This window comes from Schistocerca piceifrons, chromosome 4 (assembly GCF_021461385.2).
Source record: "Schistocerca piceifrons isolate TAMUIC-IGC-003096 chromosome 4, iqSchPice1.1, whole genome shotgun sequence".
Classification (NCBI taxonomy): Eukaryota; Metazoa; Arthropoda; class Insecta; order Orthoptera; family Acrididae; genus Schistocerca; species Schistocerca piceifrons.
The window spans coordinates 427,462,709-427,486,831 of NC_060141.1; the positions used below are offsets into that span (position 1 = coordinate 427,462,709).

General features: G+C 37.2%; 2 protein-coding genes across 6 annotated transcripts in view; one reads left to right on the forward strand and one right to left on the reverse strand.

Moving 5' to 3' along the window:
• Window positions 1-6,766, reverse strand: part of LOC124795047 (lysophospholipase-like protein 1) — a 66,637-nt gene extending 59,871 nt beyond the window's left edge. The window contains exon 1 of one of the 5 annotated variants that reach the window (XM_047258835.1): window positions 6,449-6,766. Coding sequence is in view for 2 of the 5 variants with exons in the window: in XM_047258833.1 (XP_047114789.1) it covers window positions 6,449-6,533 (85 nt within the window). In the remaining 3 variants the exon portion in view is untranslated. Of the gene's footprint in view, window positions 1-5,973; window positions 6,127-6,448 lie in introns of those variants that run through there. The other 4 variants (XM_047258833.1, XM_047258837.1, XM_047258836.1 and 1 more) reach the window with 4 other exon arrangements.
• Window positions 6,304-8,180, forward strand: LOC124795046 (ELL-associated factor 2-like). The gene has a single exon (XM_047258832.1). The coding sequence runs from the start codon at window positions 6,897-6,899 to the stop codon at window positions 7,746-7,748; it is 852 nt and encodes a 283-aa protein (XP_047114788.1). The 5' UTR covers window positions 6,304-6,896; the 3' UTR covers window positions 7,749-8,180.
• The last annotated feature ends 15,943 nt before the right edge of the window (window positions 8,181-24,123 follow it).

Sequence of the window (24,123 nt, forward strand, 5' to 3'; positions counted from 1 at the left end):
CCAGTATTCAGGAACACACATTTTTAATAAATTGCCAGCAACCATAAAAAACTTGGTTTCAGATAAAGCATGGTTTAAACAGAGTTTGAAAGACTTTTTGATAGGCATCCCTCCTACTCCATAGATGAATATCTTAACAGAGACTGGAGCTTAAGTAAAAATATCTGTTATATTTCAGTTTTGACAATACTTTGTCACAACAGTCAAGATTAGGTATTTTACGTATGATAAATTTATTAATAGTGGATAACAGTGTTTCATTCTGACATTGTGTTAATTCTGTAAATATTAGCTGCCCCAGTTTACTGCATTGTAAAACTTATTTTCAGCTATCTCCTGACAAATGATCAGGGTAGTAAGTATTATATTCAAATGTTTTATGTTTTTATGGCATACTTTCTGACATGTTCCACATCCATGAGAATCATCTCATTCTTTGGGTCTGTGGAACAAAAACTTAATCTAATCTAATCTAAAGAACCCAGTATGTTGACAGTGTTGGTGAGTGTTCATCAGAGCCAAGGATATTGTCAGGAGTGCCCCATGGACATGTGATAGGACTGCTGTTGTTCTCTATATACATTAACAATTTGGCAGACAGGGTGAGCAGCAACCTGCGGTTGTTTGCTGATGATGCTGTGGTGTACAGAAAGGTGCTCAAGTCAAGTGACTGTAGGAAGATACAAGACGACTTACATAAAATTTCTAGCTGGTATGCTGAATGGCAGCTGGCTCTAAATGTGGAAAAATGCAAGTTAATGTGGATGAGTAGGAAGAACAAACCTGTAATGTTTGGATACATTATTACTAGCGTCCTGATTGACACATTACAGATGTTTAATTATCTGGGCGTACCATTGTAAAGTGATATTAAATGGAACGAGCAGGTGAGAACTGTGATAGGGAAGGCGAATGGTTCACTTCAGTTTATTGGGAGAATTTTAGGAAAGAGTGGTTCACCTGTAAAGGAGACCACATACAGGATGCTGGCACAACCTATTCTTAAGTACTGCTAGAGTGTTTGGGATCTGTACCAGGTCAGATTGAAAGAAGACATTGCGGCAATTCAGAGGTGGGATGATAGATTTGTTACCAGTAGGTTCAAACAACACGTAAGTATTACATAGATGTTTCCGGAACTCAAAATGGAATCCCTGTAGGGGACATGACAATATTTCCAAAAAATGCCAACGAGAAAATTTCTAGAACTGGCATCTGAAGCTGACTGCCAAACCATTCTACGGCTCTCAACATACATTGCGCACAAGGATCATGAAGATAAGATACAAGAAACTAGGGCTCATACAAAGGCATATAGACATTTGTTTTCCCCTTACTCTATTTGTGAGTGGAACAGGAAAGGAAATGACTAGAAGTAGTACAGGGTACCCTCTGGCACGGACCATATGGTGGCTTGCAGAGCACTGACATAAATGTACATATGTATACATGCATAACAGACTTAAGGCTATATGGAATGTAAATACACAAGACACAGGAAATTTGGACAAAAAACAGGATAACATAAAAAAAACACAGCTCATCTGGATATGTTGGTGTTTCCAACAGAATAATAAAGATTGGTTTCCATTTTATTAGCTCTGTCTTATCTGAAACAAGTAATGTACCACAAACTCAAAGCATTTTTCCAGAGAAACTGAAATATGCCATTGTTAAACCCCTCTTTAAGGAAGATGATAGGAGAAATGTCAACTACTACCAAGCTGCTTCACTACTGGCATCAATTTCCATAAATGAGAAGGTCGTGTAGTCTAGAATAGCATCCCACCCAAGCAACATTAACATCCTCAGTAATTCACAGCTGGGATTTCAGAAACATTGTTCTACTCAGAATGCCATTTATATGTTCACTCAAATTTTATATGCATTAAATTACAAAACAGCACCAGATGGTTTAGATTATATTAGATTTACTTTCATTCATATTGATCCATAATGAGGATATCCTCCAGGATGTAGAACATGTCAGAAAAACAATAAAACATGACAAATATTTACAACTAACACAAATGAGCTAATGTACCTTCTATAGATCCCAAGTGGAATGACCGTCCCTTTTTTTTATGAATGGTATTTTCTGTGACCTATCTACGTCATTTGACTGTGTGAATCATAATATTCTCCTAAATAAACTGAGTTTTATGGAATTTGTGGTATAGCCAATTAATAGATAATGTCCTAGCCAAACAAAAGAATGAAGAATGTTGTACTTAGTAATTGAACCAATGAAATCAGGGGAGATTGTTCTGATTGGGGAGAAATCATGTATGATACGTAATCAATCTTCCATGTGATACACAAGAAGCAGAATTAATTACTTTTGGAGATGACACTAGTATTGTAGTCAATCCAGGCATACATACATCAACAGAATAAATTGTAAACAAAGTTTTTAAGAGCATCATTATCTGGTTTTCTGTGGATGGTCTCATTCTCAATTTTAAAAAGAGACAATTTAATCAGATCTGCAATCTAAGAGGTACTACACCAACGATATGTGCAATACATGGTGAGAAACTAATAAACAGGGTGGAACGTTCAAACTTCTTATATGTCCTTATTGATGAATTTTAATTGAAATAAGCACATTTTGGAACTTCTAAAACAACTCAGTACAGCCGAATTTGCACTTGGAATCATTGCAGATCTTGGGAAGAGACAAATCAGTAAGTTAAGATGTTTCGCGTAGTTTTCTTCAACAATTTCATATAGAATAATGTTCTGAGTTAACTCATCTTTAAGAACAAAGTCTTCATTGTTCAAAAACATGCTATAAGAACAATAAAACTATGGAAACTCAGGATTGGAATAACAACAACATATGGAATAAGATATGCTGCTACTCAACAAGTTGCAGACAGGCACAACAAAAAGACTGTAACAGTCTTTTCATTGTGCCTGTCTACAACTCAACGGGTCATCTTCACAGTGAGTAGCAGTCTATCCTATTTCATAGTTCTTTGGAATTTATCTATGTCCCATCTCCTTGAGTTCCTACCTTTCTGCAACTTCTTTGGTTTCGACCTATAGTTCATACTCAATAAATTATGGTCAAGCCCCCTTTGCAATGTTTTTCAGTTTAAAATTTGGTTCCAAATTCTCTGTCTCATCATTACACAATCTATTTGCTCTTCTGGTCTCTTCCATGAATACAAGATTTTTAAACAAAGTATCAGCGATGATGAAATTATGCTTTCTGAAAAACTTTACCAAGCAATTGCCTCATTGTTTGTTTTTTGTTGTCGTTTTTTCGAAAAATAACATTATGTTTGCAGAGACAGTGACTGACTTAAAGTAAGGATTTTTTTTCTGCCTCCCCTCCCTCCCCCCCTCCCCGAGCCCACGTTCTCCTGCCATTTTTCTGTCTCTTGCATTTCCTACTATTGAATTCCAGTCTCCATCACAATGAAATATTTGTCTCCTTAACTACCTGAACTACTTTTCTCTCATCATATATTATTCAGTTCCTTCATCATCTATTGGGTAATTTGGTATATAAACTTGTATATTGTGGTTTATGTTGGCTTCACATCTATTTTGGCTACAATAATGCATTCACTATGCTGCTCATAGTAGCTTACCTGCATTCCCGCTTTCTTATTCATTATTAAACCCACTCCTGCATTACCTACATTTGATTTTGTATTTATAACCCTACACTCATGTGATCAGAAGTCCTGCTCTTCTTGCCAACACACTTCACTAATTCAAAATATATTTAATTTCCACCTATCCAATTCCCTTTATAAATTCTCTAGCCTACCTATCAAATTCAACAATCTAACATTATAGGATCTTACCATACAAAGTCAGTTTTGTTTTCCTCTGATGACAACATCCTCCTGAGTAATACCCACCAAGAGATCCAAAAAGGGGATTATTTTACCTCCAGAGGATGGCATCATCATCTAAATACACAACAGAGCTGCATGCCCTTGGGAGTAAATATCAGCTAGTTTCCCCTTGTTTTCAGCCACTCACAATACCATAATAGCAAGGCCATGTTGGCTATGTTACAACACCAGATCTGTCAATCATCCTGACTCTTGTTCCTGTAATTACTGAAAAGGCTGCTGCCCATTTTTAGGAAACACAGTTTAGTTTTGCCTCTCCACTGATACTGGTACCCCTAGAACATGGCTGCGCCTACAGTACATGGCTATCTGTATTGTAGAGGAACGGAAACTGTCCCCCCCCCCCCCCCCCCACACACACACACACCTTTGCAGCATTCTGTTTCTTGAGGGTCCAAGTTTCTAAATGTTTTATATATGTATAAATTATATTTGTAATGTATCTGACATGTCCTATATTGTTGTGTTGAATGGCTGAACACAAATACATAAATAAGACAACACTAAGATAGAAGATATTAATATTGTTAGTATTAGAACTCTAGTGAAAGATTTTCTGGAGGAAGAAGAAGAAGAAGAAGAAGAAGAAGAAGAAATTAAAGAACCAAAAGATATTATTCGGTAGTGTGAAAGTGTTGTGAAATGACAGAGATGTTTTATTATAATTTATTTGTTTCATTTTTTTTATCAAAACCCTACTCTGTGTTGTCAAAGTAGGCTTTAACTGTAGAAAATTTATTATTTAATAGGTACTTTCTAAATGCTTTTTCAAGTTTTTTTTAGATCTCTTTAATTGTGTTAGGCAATTTATGCTAAAATTTTGTTCCTTGGTAGAAATTGCTGTGAGGATGGGCCATGAGTCGTGCTTGGGTACCTAACTTGCCTGCAAAAGGCATAAGCTCCCTGAGTTTGAGTCCCAGTCACACATTGAGCTTTAATCTGCCAGGAAGTTTCATATCAGTGTACACACTGCTGTAGAGTGAAAAATTAATTCTACAACCTGGATGTGCTTAACTGACTGGTAAATGAACTCATTTGCTACATTAAAAAAAATAGAACAGACTTTTATAATAAGCCCAATTACTATTTTTTCTCTTTATTCTTACAGTCCTATTCTGCAGACTGAAAGTGGTGTTCATGTTCTGTTCACTTGTTCTCCAGAAAAGAATGTCATTCCACGTCCCATAACATTTCCACTAACTCCTTTTCATATTATGTTAAGAATGTACACTGCTGTGAAATGTGTTAAAATTTGTAAAAAAAATTAAAGGAAGTAGGTGTGCTAGAGTCTCATTTACATCAAGCTCAGTACAAAAGAAGAATTAGCTCTGGGTGCAATCACATCATCTGTGGCAGCTTGATGTAACTGTCCCAAAACTCTCTAACTGCTTTTTAACTAATTTTTCAGAATAAAATTCAGTAGTCTCTTTCATATATTGTTTTATTATGCTTTACCAGCTGCAACAAATTAGTTTGTCAACTTCAAGTCTAGTACTGGGTTCGTAGATGTCAATATCTTCTTCATAGAAGCATAATGCTATCGTATGTCCTGAAATGTACACATTGTATGTGATTATTGTAAATACAGACTGCCAATTTACATTAACTGACTCAATTATATGTATCTGTACATAGTTACATAAGTATGATTCAGTCACTGTAAATTGTCAATCTGTGTTTACTGTAATTACACACAATATGCACCTAGATTTCTGGACATACCCTGGCACTATGCTTCTATAAAGAAGATACTGACATCTGCAAAACCAATACTAAGCTAGAGAACTTGACAAATTATTTTGACGAAACTGGTAAAGCATAATAAAAATATATATTTGCAACTGACCACTGAATTTTATTCTGAAAAATATATGCTATAGTTGCTAAATATTACAGCCATGAAGAAAATACTAAGTTTTGGTAATCTATCTAATCTCCTAATGTAATTTGTTGTCGAATTTTAGTTCTGGTGAGCAGTCTGACGTTACCACTTAAAAAATTGGTTAAAAGCATGCATTCACGACTACTCAGTGCGATGTAATTAAAATACTGTTATTAGAAACTTTTGATTATTAAATGTATTTTGTGGCTGAAATACCATAAATTTCATTCACTAACATTTCCCTGGTACAATCCGTAGGCTACATGGTCGCGATTTTATAGCTCTGATACTTTTAGGGTTCTTCAACAGGTTAGACAATGAATGCCTAACACTAAGTGACTACACTTTTAAGTATATTTAATGTCATGTTGCTTTAATTATTTCTTTATTTTTCAACTACAAAACATTACGGGATTTTGCTTGCATGTATTTCTGCTCCTGACTATTTGGTCAGTGTCGCAGTTTCAACAGAAAAACTTTAGTCGATATTTTTTTAACGATACGGACTGCGTATCTCTCAAAACAATACTGCTACTCAACACAAATAACATACTTATTTCACATTACAAAATTACGATATTGTGATCAAAGATACTACGGGGAAGTTAAAGTACGACGGCGTCACCGTGATGCCCACTGTGAATCAACCGATAAGTGCCGAGGAGAAAGTTAAGTTGTAAACATTATTTACCTGATCCATGTAAAAATATAACAGTCCCTTTATTAGAGGCGTTCTTTTGCATAATTGCAGCAACGCTTCCAATCTTTGAACTCATCTTTAGGCAGATGTTTATGTGCTATTACGGAACTTCTGTTGCGTGTGTTTCAGTGGTGCACACAGTCTTGTAACTCTTGAGCAAATATTTCGTATGTCAGTCATTTTCGAGAGTTTCCGTGCATGCAACGGCTGCTGTTTTACTTGAGAAGCGTGCATTCCTGTGCAACAGTTGGTGTATTGCAACCAAGTTTGATGGTAGTACGCTGGAGAAAGTGAGTAATGAGAATTCAACTTGTTTTCACGGGGGCCCGAAAGGGTGACTAGGAGCATGCTGAGATCTTCAAAGTGCGAAATTTAAAGCGACTTTTTTTGGAAACATTTAACATATTGTGAAAGTAGTATAAATGTCATAGCTTAAAAGATGCCACCAGGAAAGCAAAATGCCCGGATGTCTCGTGCCAACGGCGCAGGCGAAGATAATCGAACGATTGCTGAGAAGTTAGCTTTAGGATCTGAAGTGAAAGAATTAAAAATGGGCCGCAGTTTCATGAATGATAAATCTGTATCATTCCATACTTTGCGGTATGACTTCAAGCCAGCTAGTGTCGACGTTTCAAAAGACGCAGCTGTTGCGATTGAAGAAAATCAGAAAGTGACCGTAACAGTGCCCCATGTAGATGGTGCAGGCACTCCCCATACTGTATATAAAGGCTCATACCGCCCTTACCAGAAAGAATGTGTCCTGATAATTGATAGAAAAACCGGAAAAGTGACACTGGAGAAACTGAGCAGTAATTTACAATTGAAGAAAACTCGCTCAGAGACAGAAGGTTTTAACAAGAGAAGCAGCTTGTTGCGTGCACAGCAGATGGCTTCATCACTATCAACAGTTATACCACGTCATTCACCATTGCATCCATCGCCATCACACCATTCACGTAGTCCAACCCAGACTTCAAATCAAGCAGCATCAGCAGCAAGCAGTTTACCACTTATTGGTCTGGATGAAATTACTGATACAGTCTCCCCACCAGCACCTTTATCTTCTCAGCAAGAAAACATGGGCCAACAGTCATCGCTCCCCTCGCTTTCAGAGTCATCATCAAGTGACAGTTCTCCAGATCAGTCAGACAGTGAAACGGAGACTAAACCTTCAGCTGGTCACCAATCTTTTCCTAGTGGTGGTGGCAATAGTACCAATGGACAATTTTCAGGGTTCTCCAAGATTCTGAATGAGGATTTGCAGCTGTCAGAATCAGGTTCAGATGACTAAAAAAAATACTTCAGAAATGATCCTTTTGAACTCCAGTTCCTCTGTTATTGCAGGTCCTGTTGTAGTTGCTTTATTTATTTGTTGTCATGTGACATGTGATTGTTCAAAAAGTTTGCCAATTGAGAGTTTTGATTTTTATTTAAAAAGAGGAACTTGCAAATCATCGCAATCTGTGTTAAGAAAAGGAAATTTGTCATCTGTTGGAGGATACTTTTGAAAGAAAAAGTTGAGCTGAGTAACATGAAAATTTGCTGTGTAAAAGTTAAGTGTTGATGGGAAATAACTTTCTGCCAGTTGAACATTCTAACAGATTGTGGGAGCTGTCTGTTTAGTAATAGTGCAATATATACTCTATTTATATTGTTTTGTATTATGTAAAGATGAGAAACAAACCTTGTCAGATGTGAATAAATTAGAAAATGACATATAAAACAGTGAAATTTATTTTATGGCTCAGTAGGTATATGACAGAAGTTTACTAATCTGTGTGTGTGTTTTATGTATCCTGATAATACACAGTAACCAATGCATGCTTTCTGCAAGATGGGTAAAGCCGGCCTCAGCTTGAAGGTTGGTTTGAATACCACAGTGCTATACTAGGTTCAGTGCTATATTAAGTGGTGTGCCCTAGCCTTCTTTTGAACTGACTCACAAAGCCAGTTGAAGGGGGACTTCAATTAATCGAGAATCAGAATCATGGAGGAGCTTGGTATTTTTCACATGTAATTTATAAATCATTGCCAGAAAAGATAAAGGGCAGGGGAAAAAATCGTTTGATTACTGATGATTGCCCCAAACGGCAAAAATTTTCATTGTGGCATGCTTTGACAGTGTACAGTGGGCTTACCGCATTTTTTATGAGTATTTTGTTTGTATGTTGTTGTTGTTGTTTGTTTTTTTTTTTTTTTTTTTCATGGAGATACCAACTGGTGTCTTTTGCAAACGTTTGAACAATGGGAGTAACACTGTCATTAGTGAGATTATATCTGATCTGGAAAATAATGTAAGACTTCTATCTGATGGTAGATACTTCAGAAAATCATAGTTTTGGACGCCACTGACTTGAATTTCTTCTATTTCATCCTGGAACAACTTAACAATACAGATTTACTTGATTTATCTCAATCTAAATTTCAAATGTATTTTATCATCTCATTCTGACTTCAGTTACTGTCTTGTAGTAAAGTCATTGTTATTTGGAGCAAGGTTGACAGCTGGGCGCTATAAGATCCTGCAATGATGACAGTTAATAATGTCTTATTCAAAATAATGTTAATTTCCACATCTTTCTAGTCAGTAAAGCCATACAAGTTTCTCCTCCATATCTCAAATGTTATTCATTACAGTTCCATGTCAGTAATTAACACTCATATTAGAGGGCAAGTTTTGTTGTTTGTTACAAACATATGCGCAACAGTTTCTCATAAGTGAAAGTATAGAATGATACAAAAGTAGTTAATGAAAGGGGGCCAGTTCTGGCATATAAGTTTATTGAGAGAACTATGATGTGAAACTGAAGAATGGTAAAACTTGTTATGAGTGGATGTAGGTAACTCCAAAAGTAGAAATTGTCAAAATTAATTTTAGGCAATGTTTTTCTTCTTTCTGGCCATGCAGTCTTTGCTTTATATTTTTTAAAACCAAGCGTGATTTTTATGTAATTTGTAGAAGCCTTTCCATCAGTGCCTTATGTGAGCCAACATGGAGTGCTAATGAACATCACCATTCAGAGGAAAAACAATTTAGCTCAGAGCTGTAGCAACACAGGGAACTGGAACATCACGTACCTAAAATTGATGTTCTGTCTGTGCTGTCATTGTCCACATACTCACCCCTGAAGTAAGTGCTAGCTGCATTGGTAAGCCAAAGTTCCAGATTTTCTTATGTAAGCATGCTGTTTTGGCAAAACATTGCAGTTTTTTCCAGTTTCACTCCAAATGTAGGGCTCTAGATTAATTTCGAGTGTGTGAATGATTTTGCGGGTCTAGTGCAGCAGGGGATACAACCCGTCGGCTTTGGACAAGGACGTCACAAGCCGCCAGAGAGCAGTTTACCATTTTCGCTTTTGCTGTTATGTTTCAGTTTAGTTTTTTTACTGATTGCTTAATAAAGTGGATCTGTTTATTCTATCTCGTGAGATTTTTTTTTTAAAAAGTCAAAAAACACTTATCAGCCACTGAAGGGAGCTACAACACTAAGAAGAATCGCTTCTCGATTGGCCACTTGTGCCGTCATTGTCCAAAGCCGACGGGTTGTATCCCCTGCTGCACTAGTCCCGATTTTGCTGATGTCATTAGTCAAGCTACTTTTTGCAACTGCAAAAGAAAGGAATGGATAGGGCTGACGTTAAGGGAATATATGGCAGTGAGCTAAGAAAATAAAATCTGTGGAAGCTGATCTCAAGATATAACCATATTCCTTTTTTCCACATATCTTCAGCCCTATTAAAATGTAAATGTCGTGTGACTAGGGCCTCCTGTCGGGTAGACCGTTTGCCTGGTGCAAGTCATTCGGTTTGACGCCACTTTGGCGACTTGCACATCGATGGGGATGAAATGATGGTGATTAAGACAACACAACACCCAGTCCTTGAGTGGAGAAAATCTCCGACCCAGCCGGGAATCGAACCCGGGTCCTTAGGATTGACATTATGTCGCGCTGACCCCTCAGTTACCGGGGACGGACTTCAGCTCTGTTGTTTCATATTAATAAAACTATTAGCTATAGAGAATTTAGTGGTTGGCTGCACCTCTGCCCACAACATTAATAGCCAAATTCTTTTGAGTGCTAGGACTTTTCGTGGCTCATAAGATGACTCTCCACTCCTAGTTTTTTTTATCCAAAACAGATTCTCTTGCATTGTGATTTGCATTTCAGATAAAGACTAGTAACGGACATGATTACCTAGGAGTGATACTGTAAACTGTTATAGGAAGACAAACATACACAACCATACTTGTTAAGCCAAACCCGGTGCCATGCCTCATTAAGCTCTTTTTCAACAAATTGTCTGATTTCACTGACTGAAAGGCTAAACACTTGTATAGTGTTTGTTATAGAGTTGTATGAGAAGTAGTAATGTATTATAAATAGGACACAGTATCTAAAAAAATTTCATTGAAGAATACCATCATCATGAAGTAAATATTAAACTATTAATAGCAGATAAACAGCAGGTATGTAGCAGAATGGAGGAGACAGCAGATTTTTTTCAGAGTGATAGATTCCTTACTAATGTAGTCAAGCACATTTAGATGATTATGTGTGAATAGCATTAAGCAGCACAATGCTAGTTCATTGTTAACACGGTATATAGATTAAGTTTCTGTGAGGCCTTTGTCTCATGTTAATGTCTACCTTGAGTCATTTCACATTTCTGAATACTCTCCTCCTTGATGGGCTATATAGAACACAATGAGTGAGTGTGAATGAATGAATGAATGCAATGGTCAAGATGCTGTACTCGCATTTGGTTGGACAGTAACTTAAATCTCTACTAATTTAAATCCCTCCAGATTTAGAATTCCTTTGTTTCCCTAAATTCTCTTATTCCCCTAACCCAAGCTTGTGTGTTTCTAAGGACTTCATTGTCGATGGGACATTACACTGTGATCTTCCTCCCTTCATACTTGTTAATCCATTGAACAAACCATACCAGCCTTTGTGTCAGTGAGTATATACACTTTTTGTGTCAGTGAGTATATACACTTAAACAAATTTAAAGCATTCAACACATTGGTGTCAGTTAATTTTTAGAGTGCCCTGCAGGCCAGTTGTATGGGCAGATAGTGTACTTTAAGTAGTGGTCTGGAGTTACTAATTTCCATGTTACTACTTTTCTAGCTTCCAGCATTTTTTTTCAGAGGAGATACTTTGATTACAAACTGAAATTTCTATGGAATACCCTTAAAAGTAACTTGTAACTTAAAACCGTACTGGCCAATGTTACAGCTTTCACAGTTATGTAATTAATGGGTGAATATGCACTCTTATAAGACAAAAATAGGATGTACCACAAAGTAATTATCTGAATGAGACTCAATTGGTTGATGTTATGTACATGTACAGACGAACAAATGATTACAATTCCAGAAAAACTGAATGAGTTATTAAAGAGAAAGAACTTCACAAAATGAGAAAGTCAGTAACGCTTTGGTCCATCTCTGGCCTCTGTGGAAGTAGTTATTGTACTTGGTATCGATTGATAGATTTCTTGCATCTCCTTCTGAGGGATATTGTGCCAGATTCTGTCCAACTTTTATATTAAACAAAGGAAAATCCAGGATGGAATCTTATGAGAAGAAAAGTTGCTAACTCACCATATAGCGGAGATGCTGAGTCACCGATAGGCACAACAAAAACACCCACAAGTGTGGTTTCAGTTGCCTGAGACTGCTGTCGCGTATGTCTATTGTTGAAGAAGGCCTCAATGGCCGAAAGCTATAATGGTGAGAGTTTTTTTTTTTTTTTGTGCCTATCTGCAACAGTATCTCCACTATATAGTGCGAGACAACTTCTATATTAGATCTTCAAAATGAGATGTTTGGAGAACCCTGCCCATAATGCCCCAAAAGTTCTCAAATGGGGAGAGATCTGGCGACCTTGCTGGCCTAGGTGGGGTTTGGCAAGCATAAAGACAAACTCTCACTGTGTGCAGGTGGGTGTTATCTTGCTAAAGTGTAAGCCCAAGCTGGCTTGCCATGAAGGGCAACAAAATGAGGCATAGAATATTGTTGACATACTGCTGTGCTGTGCGGGGGCCACGGATGATGACCAAAGGAGTCCTGCTATGAAAAGAAATGACATCCCAGACCATCACTCTTGGTTGTCAGGCCGCCATCATCACACACATATTCACTGGTCATTGGGGCTTAGTTTGAAGCAGAACACATTGCCAAGACAATTAGATCCCAGAAAATTAGATCCCAGGCTGAAGATGTGTCTGGAGACATCCCGGACGGCAATGGGATACAAACCTGACTGTTGACCACCATACAGCTTTACAACTAAAGTGATGGTTTGGGGTGCCATTTGTTTTCATAGCAGGACCTCTTCAGTTGTCTTGTCATTTGCAGCACCAACACAGCACAGACTACATTGACAATATTCTACACTCTGATTTGTTGCCTTCGTGTCAAGCCATCCCAGACTTATATTTCAGCAAGATAATGCTTGCCTGCACATGGCGAGGCTTTCTGCTGCGTGGCTTTGTGCTTGCAAACCATATCTTGACCAGCAATTTCACAGATCTCTCCCCAATTGAGAACGTTGGTAGCATTATGGACAGAGCCCTCTAACCAGCTTAGGATTCTGACAATCTGATGTGGCAAATGGACTGAATTGGTGTGATATCCTTCAGGACAACATCCAGAAGCTCTGTCAATCAATGCAAAGCTGAGTAACTGCTTATTTAAGGGCCACAGGAGGACCAACATGTTACTGACTTGCTCAATTTGTGATTCATGGATTGGAGATATTTTCAGAAGTATGTGGTATATAATTATGTGCCACACATAATAGCTATAGACTAGCTGCACAGAAGGAACCAAGGATACTAAGTCTGTTGGTATCAAAAACAGCTGTATGTACTGGAGAAAGACAGTTGGGTGACTTTTTTGCCTTCCAATTTTATTTGATCATGTTGGGATAAATACATAATAATGTACAGCATAAACTGTCAAAGTTGAAGTACTTTTGATGCAAGTATGTAAAAGATATTGTGTACATATACAATGCTCCAACTTACAGGCTAAGTGATAGTTGTATACCTGACACTGAAGGAAATATCATTTACGCTATTCCATATGGAATCTGTCATTATCTCAAGAAGGAAATAACTAAATAATATCAGTAGCCAACTGATAAGAAATATTTATGAATAACTTTTTAAAACATCGTTTTTTTTTCTTTCGATAGAACCATAGTTCAGTATTATATGAACTGAGGTGATTAGTTAAATGGGGAAATAACTGCACTATAGTCTTTTGTTCCTTTTTCAAAATGTTAAAGATATTACAGTTATCAACTTCCATTTATAACACTTTATTTGTGGTGAAAGTGCTGGGTAAAAGTAAACTCTCAGTACACCGAAAACTCTGGATTGCCACACTAACAATAAACTGAAATCCTTTAATGTGGTACCCAACAATGAGCTATAGACTAGCTGCACATAAGGAACCAAGGATACTAAGTACTGGATGGATGGATGGATTTTACTTTCATTCTGACTGATCCGTAGTGAGGTGGTCTTCCAGGATGTAGAACATGTCAGAAAAACAACAATACATGACAAATATTTACAGCTAAAACAAATTAGCTAAAGTACCATACCACAGGTCCCAAGTGGAATGATCATCATTTTTTCAATGAACACTATATGAAAGAGACATTTTACAAATACTAATGCACTGTATTTGAAATAAAAAAGTTTTTTAATTTATTTATAAGGTAATAAACGTGTAATACAACTACTATAATACTTATTTACAATGAACACATTACCGCAGTGAAATGGTGCAGTAGTTAGATATATAGACACACACACTCACAAATCAGTTGGTTTTACTGAGAAATTCATCAATGGAGTAGAAGGAGTTGGCCACCAATAAGTCCTTTAGGCTTCTCTTAAACTGAATTTGATTGGTTGTTAAGCTTTTTTATGGCTGCTGGCAAGTTATTGAAAATGTGTGTTCCTGAATAATGCAGACCTTTTTGTACAAGACTAAGTGACTTTAAATCCTGCTGGTATCAAAAACAGCTGCAACATGTGCACAGAGCTGCTGCAGTGTTTTCTTGAGAAACTGCAGCATCTGTAATCAGACCCCTGTTTCGTGTGTCACACTTGACTTGAGTTTGAATGCTCTAATGATGTGTCACTTGACTGTTTGTTATGTAGCACTATCAGAAGCCATGACGCTGCAACAATATTGTGGAAAATAGTTCAGTAAATTTGATTATAGCCACTTATTTAAAGTGTGCAGTGCTAACAGTCTTGAAAGCAACAGGCCGAGAAAGCAACTGAATACTCTGATGAGCCTAAAATTGTCCACCTTTGATCACCAATACAACTATAATTTACGTACAAAGCAGATTCTTCTGTTTTACTTTGTTGGTTTCAGATGTATGAAACAACAATGAAGAGAACTACCGCCACCCACCATACTATCCACTTGTAGAGAGTGAAAAGGATAATGACTATCTTACATTATGTCCTTTCAGAGTGCCGATGCAATAGCTCCATACTTAACAATAATATACAACCTCTTAATTGACGAAAGATCCACCCAAAGACTGGAAGTTGTGCAGGTCACACTAATATTCAAGAAAGGCAATAGGAGTAATCCACTAAATTGCAGACCCATATCATTAATGTCAATGTGCAGCAGAATTTTGGAACATATATTGTGTTTGAACATTATGAATTACCTTAAAGAGAACGATCTATTGATGCATAGTCAACACGGATTTAGAAAGCATGGTTCTTGTGAAACAAAACTAGCTCTTTACTCACACAAAATTTTGAGTGGTGTTGACAAAGGATTTCATATTGATTCCCTGTTCATAGATTTCCAGGAGGCCTCTGATACTGTACCTCTCAAGCAGCTTGTAATCAAATTGCGTGATTATGGAATATGTCTCACTTATGGATTCATGATTTCCTGTCAGAGAAATCACACTTCGTAGTAATTGATGGAAGTTCATTGAGTAAAATGGCAGTGATTTCTGGTGACCCCTGAGTTGGTGTTACAGACCCTCTGCTGTTCCTTACCTACATAAACAATTTAGGAGACAATCTGAGCCGCTATCTCAGGTTGTTTGCAGATGGTGCTGTCATTTATGGTCTATTAAAGTCACAAGAAGATCAAAAGAAATTGCAAAACAATTAAGAAAATATATCTGTATGGTGCAAAAATTGACAATTGATCCTAAATAATAAAAAGTATGGCATCATCCACATGAGTGTTAAAATCATTAAACTATTGTTACATGATAAACCAACAAATTTAAAGGCTGTAAATTCAACTAAATACCTGGGAATGACAATTATGAATAACTTAAATTGGAAAGAACACATAGAAAATGTTGTGGGGATGGCGAACCAAAGACTGCATTTTATTGACAGAACACGTAGAAGATGCAACAGGTTTACTAAAGAGACTTCTTACACTACCCTTGTTCATCCTCTTTTTGGAGTGCTGCAGCGCGGTGTGGGATCCTTACTAGGTAGCATTAACAGAGTACATCGAGAAAGTTCAAAGAAGGGCAGAACATTTTGTATTATCAAGAAATGACGACAGTGTCACAGACGTGATACAGGATTTGGGGTGGACACATTAAAACAAAGGCGTTTCTCATTGTGGCAGGATCTTCTCACAAAATTTCAATAACTAACTTTCTACTCCGAATGCGAAAACATTTTGCTGACACCAATCTACATAGAGATAAAAGGATCATCATAATAAAATGAGGGAAATCAGAGCTAGCACGGAAAGATACAGGTGTTCGTGTTTTCTGCACGCTATTCGAGAGTGGAATAATGGAGAATTATTGTGAAGATGGTTTGATGAACTGTCTGCCAGGCACTTAAATGTGACATGCAGAATAGCCATGTAGATATAGATTTAGATGTGTGTAACTAGATTTTTTTTGTTTCATACCAAGCATCGAAAAACGTAATAGTGATTTAAATGCTTCATGTCACTGAAGTTGGAAATGCTTCACCAAGGGGAATAATGGCTAATGTCTGTGATAATTACCCAATTAGATTTTTTCATTTTAAACACTTAAAATACAGCACATTAATTAAATTGTTAAGTAGTGCTACCGAGTCTGCTGATACTAAAATATTATTTGACTGCAGAAGAAACATTTATCTGAAGGTAAATTTCTACTACTTCCAGGTTTTGGAGCTAATACACACACCACAGCAATTTGGAGGTACTTAGACTGGTACCTGGTCAGATAGGTTTGTTTGCGGATGACGATGTGGTGTACGCAAAGGTGTCGAAATTGAGTGACTGTAGGAGAATACTAGATGACACAAACCATAATTTGAGTAGAGCATCAGTAGTGTGCTTGATGCAATCACATTGTTTAAATATTTGGGTGTAACATTGCAAAGCACTGTGAAATTGGACAAGCGTGTGAAGATTATAGTAGGAAAGGTGGATGGTCAGCCTCAGTTTATTGGGAGAATTTTTGGAAAGTGTGGTTCATCTGTAAAGGAGAGCTAGTGTGACCTATTCTTGAGAATTGCTTAAGTGTTTGGGATCTGCACCAGATTGGATTAAAGAAAGACATTGAAGCAATTCAGAATCAGGCTGCTAGAGTTATTAGCGGTAGGTTCAACTAACAGGCAAACATTATGGAGATGCTTCAAGAACTCAAATGGGAATCTTGAGGAAAGCAACGTTCTTTTCAAGGAACACTATTGAGAAAATTTAGAGAACTGGTATTTAAAGTTGACTGCAAAATGACTCTACTGCCGCCAACATACATATCAACTAAGGACCACAAAGGTAAGATACAATGTATTAGGGCTCATGTGGAGACACACGGTCAGTCATTTTACACACCCTCAGCCATGGACAGTATGACGACTTGTGGAGTGCATATGTAAATGTAGAATATACTTCACAAGCTACATATGGAGGGCTCATAGTATCAGTTATATTATCTTTCCTCCACCCAGCTCCATTCATGAGCATAGTGCACACTAATCTAGTTTTACTACTGTAGTCCTTACATGGCTAGTATATAACAGAGGTGATAACATTTGAAAATGGGATTCTAGTTATACAATCTTGTTACAGTGCATTGTGCAAGATATCTCTCTTAGCCTCATATTGGAACTGTTTAAGCATCTCTGCTATAGTCACATTCTGAACACAAAACTGAGCCAACTTTTGTAGCTCATCTTTGGACTTTTTCAAGCCACTATGTCACTATTTGACAAGGGTTTCATAATCCAGTCAATAAATTATGGATATTGACATTCTGATTAAAGTGTAAGGGTATCAAAATAACTATTGTAATATCTGACAATGCTTTTAATTAATAAAAGTGAATAGGGCATAAAAGATAGATGATCTACAGGCCAAGACTTCACCTGACAGAATGCTCATAAATGTGGTACACATATATGTGGCATGGGGATGACAATCGCAAAGGCCTGCCAGTCATCCATAGAGAACAGAGCTTTTCTTATGTTGCAGGAAGGCAAACAATAGTCTGTCTGGCTTGTGGTGAAACGTAAATTCCCAAGGACAAATGGACAGATTACAGCTAGAATTCTGACACACTTTGTACGTGGGAAAAGTTGACCTCTGTATACAAATAGTGTTATTTATGCCAGGGCCTCTCATTAGATGGGAAAAAAACTTAACAGTTTGGGAAATGATATTTCCTGTTACTCTTGATGTCAAAAGGCACTGTACAAGCAAATTTTAGATCTTGAATAGTAGTGAATAAAAGGTGATTTTATTTCAGGCTATACATTGCCGCTCAAACTGGAAGATACCTAAAAGAAAAAACTTTGTGGTTCACAATATCTGCAACCATGAGTTGATTGAGACCTTATGCTTCATTTCTGCAGCTTAACATCGCATGTCATTTCAGTCTCATCTACTAATCAGTGGACTGTTGTGGAGAATGTGTTTGTGTTCTTAAGAAACAATCATTTATAAAAGATTAAGTAGGTTAATGCAGTCATTCAGATTCAGAAAACAACTTTTTTTCAGATAAATTCTCCTATAAACTGGTCTACAATAAGGGCTGTAAAAAAAACCACTAGTTTAATGTGGGCATTTTTCCGTGCATTACACTGCACGAATGTCATGATCCAAGGGTGCTATTAACAAAAGAATTTAACTGGGCAGATAAAAAAAAATCTACTCACATAAGACAGTTGTAATTAGGCAAGCTTTCAGAGCCAGTGGGTCCTTTTTCAGGCAGTGGAGTTGAAGGGGAAGGAAGAGGGGTGAAGGAGCCACTGGCTCTGAAAGCTTGCCTAATTACAACTGCCTTTTATGTGTGTGTTTTGCTGCCACTTGATGAATAGGTTTTTTATAGATTCAGTTAAATTATTTTGTCAAAAATTGATTGTTTTCTTTGTCATATTATCCCAGGGGTGCTTATAAATATCATTGACATCAGTTACTACAAAATGGAAATTGTGATAACAGTAATCTTGCTTCTGGGAAGTAAAAGTACACTTCTAACTTTACAAGAGGTCACCTGGAATCTTCTTCCTTTTCTCATAATAAAAACACACAATGAAGTATAGGAAGCTATCCTAGGATTTGGAATTATTGAAATTAATAATTCCTTTCATGGGGTAAAGATTGGGGAAGGTTATAAAGGACTAATAGGTCACACAAACTACGCAGAGAGAGGAGCCCGCTAGATGTGAGGACAAAGGGGACCAATCTAGAAAGCTGGGATAGTTTCTTTGATTTTTGTGTGTGCCAGCAGTACAAAGAACTTCACCTCCTGAAGGTATCTAATGGGCAGATGATCTGTCTCTTGCAGTGTGACGTCTCATTTTTTTCACATAAAGAGCAAAGGAAAGCTATAATTATACACCCTAATCTTTATATTATTTTTCATCATTTCTATGTGAGAAATACTATGAAGAGAACACATGGTCTTTCTGAAATATTGGTTCTCTGGACTTATCGAAAAGGGTTTTGCAAGAACAATTTTGACTATCTTTGAAAGACAATCAATTACATTCCCCGAGTATATCTGCTAATCTGTCTTATGAGATGCATTGATCCATTATGATCCTACAGGCCCCCTCGAAATTGGTTTGATGTCATCCTTGATAAGAACTCTAAATGCTGGAGCAGTAATCCAAACCTGCTTGGCAATAATGTCTTGTATGATTTTCATGATTTCGTATTACTTGGTAGTCATAGGCGCAGTTCACACTTATGTGATACGATAGGCAGTGGGACACGCAATATGACACCGCATCAGCTGACGGGCCTTTAAAAAGAAGGTGGAAGTGACTTAACTGGTTTCACACTGGGATGGCAGCGATACAACAGTGATTGCATTGTCCCACTGGTCACTCCACACAAACTCATATCTTATGATACACAGGGAGGGTAAACTTCAAGTCATCCGATGTGCCCAAAAAAATTGTTTTATGTAGATGAAGCGAAGCTAGATCCACTTCTGTATTTAGTTTTCTCAGTAAAACATTTACTTTTCATGAAAAAAAAATTAAAAGCCACTGTTTTCAGTTTCAAGTATTCCCCATAATGCAATCTTTTTCATTCGGTTTTGAGGAAACTATTTTGGGGGGGGGGGGGGGGGGGGGAATCTTATAATTTTATAAAAGCTTGCATTGAAAAATGTTGTTGCTGGACAGTTTATGTTCTGTGAATTTTAAGGTATATTTGCTGCATACAAACTACAGCTGACATATCAAAATTGCTTTTAAAGCTGGAAGGCGAGCCATGCCTCTTTCCCATGTTGAGCAAGTATGTGATACATTTTCACATTTGGCTGCAACCAGCTATGATGAACCCCTCATTGGGTACTATGGCCATGTGCAATGCTTTGTCCAGAGCTGGCTCATGTTTGTCTTTTTCAGTTTCTGCTGATACAAGCTGAAGCATTCTCTCACACTTGTGCTTTCAGGTTAGAAGGCTGTTTTGGTCTGTGCATTTCTTCCTGTGCTGCATATAGTCAGTGTGTCATTTGCACAAGAGGACAGCACGAAGATCATGTTTTTCATCCATCTTTTATATAAACTTGTCTACAGGATTACACAATGAAACAGTATTCAAAGGCAGATGTGACCAGCTTGGGATGGAGGAAGATAGCAACAGAAATTAAAGAAACAGGTAAGAACTTGGTGTGGAATCGGTACCATCATTTTTAAATCCTTATTTTTATTCAAAACTGAAAGGAAGGAGTCACTGTTTAAGATTCTGAAAGGATCAGCTGCATGTGTAGAAATTGAGCAAGTCCCAGTTTCAGTACATTTAAACATGCAGGGTCTCTCATTTCTTCACCCATACATGAAGCGGTCCTCTTCTTCTGGGCACATAACTCCACTTGAGGAAAATGAAGACAGTATAGCGATTTCAATGCAGTGCTGTATACTACATATCCTTAAGATGTGGAAAGTTGTCAAGTGTCAGAAGAAACAAGTGCTCTGGTTGAATGTGAAGTGGTAGTACATCCACCTCCCCTCAAAAGAACAGATGAAGTCAACAAGAGTGATGATGCCGAGAAAGCATTTTCTGGACAGTTGGAAACTAAAAAAACTTAACAAAATGAGAAGACATCAGGAGTCATCAGCTGTTGATGCTGAATGGATATTTTTTCGGTCCATGCTCCCTGATTTCAACAAACTTAGTAACAGATGTAGAAGTCCTCTAAAGGGGAAATTCCCATTACTTTTGAATGAGCACCTGGTTGAAAACAAGAGGAGACACTGGAATCTCTCTCTTTATAATGAGCTGCTTTCATTTCAAACAGAAGATCTATCCCTACACAGAATCTATCTGCCACTTCTACAACATTGATGGTGGCTTATCTAGCTTCAAATCTGGAAATATTTCTTGTGAGTAACTCTGAAACCAAATCACATTCTACCTTAAGATATTGAAGAGATGGAGTTTTTAAACTTTTAACTATTATTTATATATGTACTTCGCAGACTGAAGTACCATACCAGGTGGTCTTAATAAAAATAAACTTTTGATGTTGGCCTTTTTAATATCACTGACACACTTTCACCAAATTACATTCTCAATAGAAGAAATAGAAAGTCAAAATTTTGTGTTGTGTTTTGTCAGAATGGCTGATATTATTGGCTCAAAAAAGTGTAAACTGTTTGGACTTATTCTGTGGAATTCATGTTTGTGTTGAGAGAGCTGATGAAACACCTCAGCCAAATTATGTTTGATATTAAAAGCATTGTACAGGTGTACCCAGTACTTGTATTTCTTTTTCAGTTGTTTGAACTTTAGATACTGGTACACCACTGTAACATCCTCTTCAGAAGACCTCATGAAGAGAAATGAGCCAGAAACATGATTTGTGCTATCTTGTTCCTTGTTGTAATATGGGTTGCATCAGATATCCTATTACATATTTATCATCACAGTGTGACCCACACCTTGACCCTACATATATAAATGATTTTCAGTCTCTGGAAGCTTACTACTGAGCTTGTAGTTATGTATATTAGAGTATTCTCTTTCTCTCTCTCCCTTTTGGGCATTATATTTTTACACATTAAAAAAAAAAAAAAAAAAAAAAAAAAAAAAAAGATTAAGGTTTAATGTCCTGTCGACACTGAAGTCATTAGAGATCGTGCATAAGCTCGGATTGTTTCAAGTATGGGGAAAGAAATCGGCAATGTCCTTTTAAAGAAACCATCCCAGCATTTACCTGGAGCAATTTAGGGAAATTATGGAAAACTTAAACATGGGTGGCTGCACATGAATGAAAGTCATTCTCCCAAATGCATGTTGAGAGTACTAACCACTGAACCACATCACTTGGTACATTTAAAGAGAGCCACACATGATACGTTATGGGGAAATAGTGTCTGAATTTCCTGGAGGTGATATCACGTCAGCGAATAATGTGACATGATTAGCAGCACACACTTCAAATATTTGTGCACATTGTAAAAATTAGTAGTCCTTGAGATGCTTGAGCTAAAACATATTCTTGTTAGGTGCTCTGTGCGATCAAGTATAGGTTATCAGCCCATGGTGTACTACAGTATAGGACACCTTACCAAAATCTAGGAAGGCAGAGTATGCCTCCCACTTGCACTTGCAAATTTCTAGAAATTATGATGGAGAATGAATCGTTTCTCACTTGAACAAAATCAGTGAAGATTCCTTAAGCAAGCTTAAAATGTGCTCTATGATTCTGCTTGAGAAGAATATTAAGGGTATTGGTCTGCAATGCTGTGAATGTATTATTTTACCCATTTTGAAAACAGAAAGGTTGTGCACTTTTTTCCAGTCATGGAGGAGTACCCAGTGAATCAGTGTGTTTTGATAAATATGAGCTCAGAAAGGGGCATATTGGACAGCATATCTGATGTAAAATATAATAGTGTTTCTTACAGTGGCTGCTACTTTGTTCATTCTGAGTAATCTCAATATTGTTTGCAATGATAGGAGTACATACTTCAACATATCACATTTGCGCGTGTAGAATTCAGATGATTTGTACAGTGGTAGTACCATCATGTGCAAATGCGTAACTTCTAAGGTCTCCAGTTAAAACACCACAGTGGTCTACAAGAGATTGGATGGAAGATTTTGATCAGTTCATTGACTTTATTCAACACAATAACTTCCTAGGAGTTTTGTACAGGTCTTTCTACTAGGGCGACTGAAAATGTGTAGGTTAATGATAAATGTGCTTTCATTAACTATTCTCTACATCCTCCCTATGTTCTTTTGTAGAAAAAGTGTAACAGCCTCCATTTTTTCCAGCTATTTGTTAAAAATACCTTTAAACCAGTTTGTCTAAAGAATGACTTTAACCACAACTGTTTTATATTTTTTCAAAATATTTCAGTTAGTTGTTCACAGTTGTCTTCATTAAGATGTCAGTGACAATCTATCAGTTTTACTAATCACATACACAAGAGCGGTTTTTTCTGTCACTTCACTTCTTTCACCTCAGGCAGTGATTTGTATTAATGAAAAAATGCCAAGTTGTACCATGGTTCAGAGTGTGCATTCAATTGTGCATCCCCTCCCACTCAGAACTGGGCAAGACAACTCAGGAGGTCAGATGAAAGTAAGAGCAAACCATTTCAAATAAAACCATGCACAGTAAAGTCCTTTGGTGTTCAAACCAACTGTTGGTTTAATGACAGCTTTACCTTACTGGGCTTCAGGTGAGCCAGACATCCAGACAACTGATGACTTGCAGTTCACTGTGGATCTGCAAGTTACGAATCAGAAATGCTGCTGTGGCTTGAAAGTTGTCTAACTTCTACAAAAACTTTAGTTTTATTTTGGGTCTACAACTTCAACATTTCAGGATGCCACATTCAAGTGCAAAGCTGTAGTGTGGCAGTTTAACACTCTATACATACCTGTTTCATGACAGCAATTTTGCCAGCATGACACCTCCGTATCCAGAAATAAGAGCCAGTAAATAATTGGTAAAAATGGCTTTTGTTTCATCCAAAGCTGAGAAATACAGCACAGTGTTTCTGATCAGTGTAGTGCATTTCAACACAAGAAAATAACTTGTCACATTGCAGCTCCACTTGAAACTTGTGTTCCATTGAATCAATGCTCTAAACAAGTCCACACTGACATTGTTGGTCCATTCTCACCATCCAATGGACATGTGTACCCATGTACACCACATTTTC

What these genes read in the sequence shown, in the direction of transcription:
- LOC124795046 (XM_047258832.1), top strand. Translation starts at nt 6,897, where the DNA reads ATGCCACCAGGAAAGCAAAATGCCCGGATGTCTCGTGCCAACGGCGCA.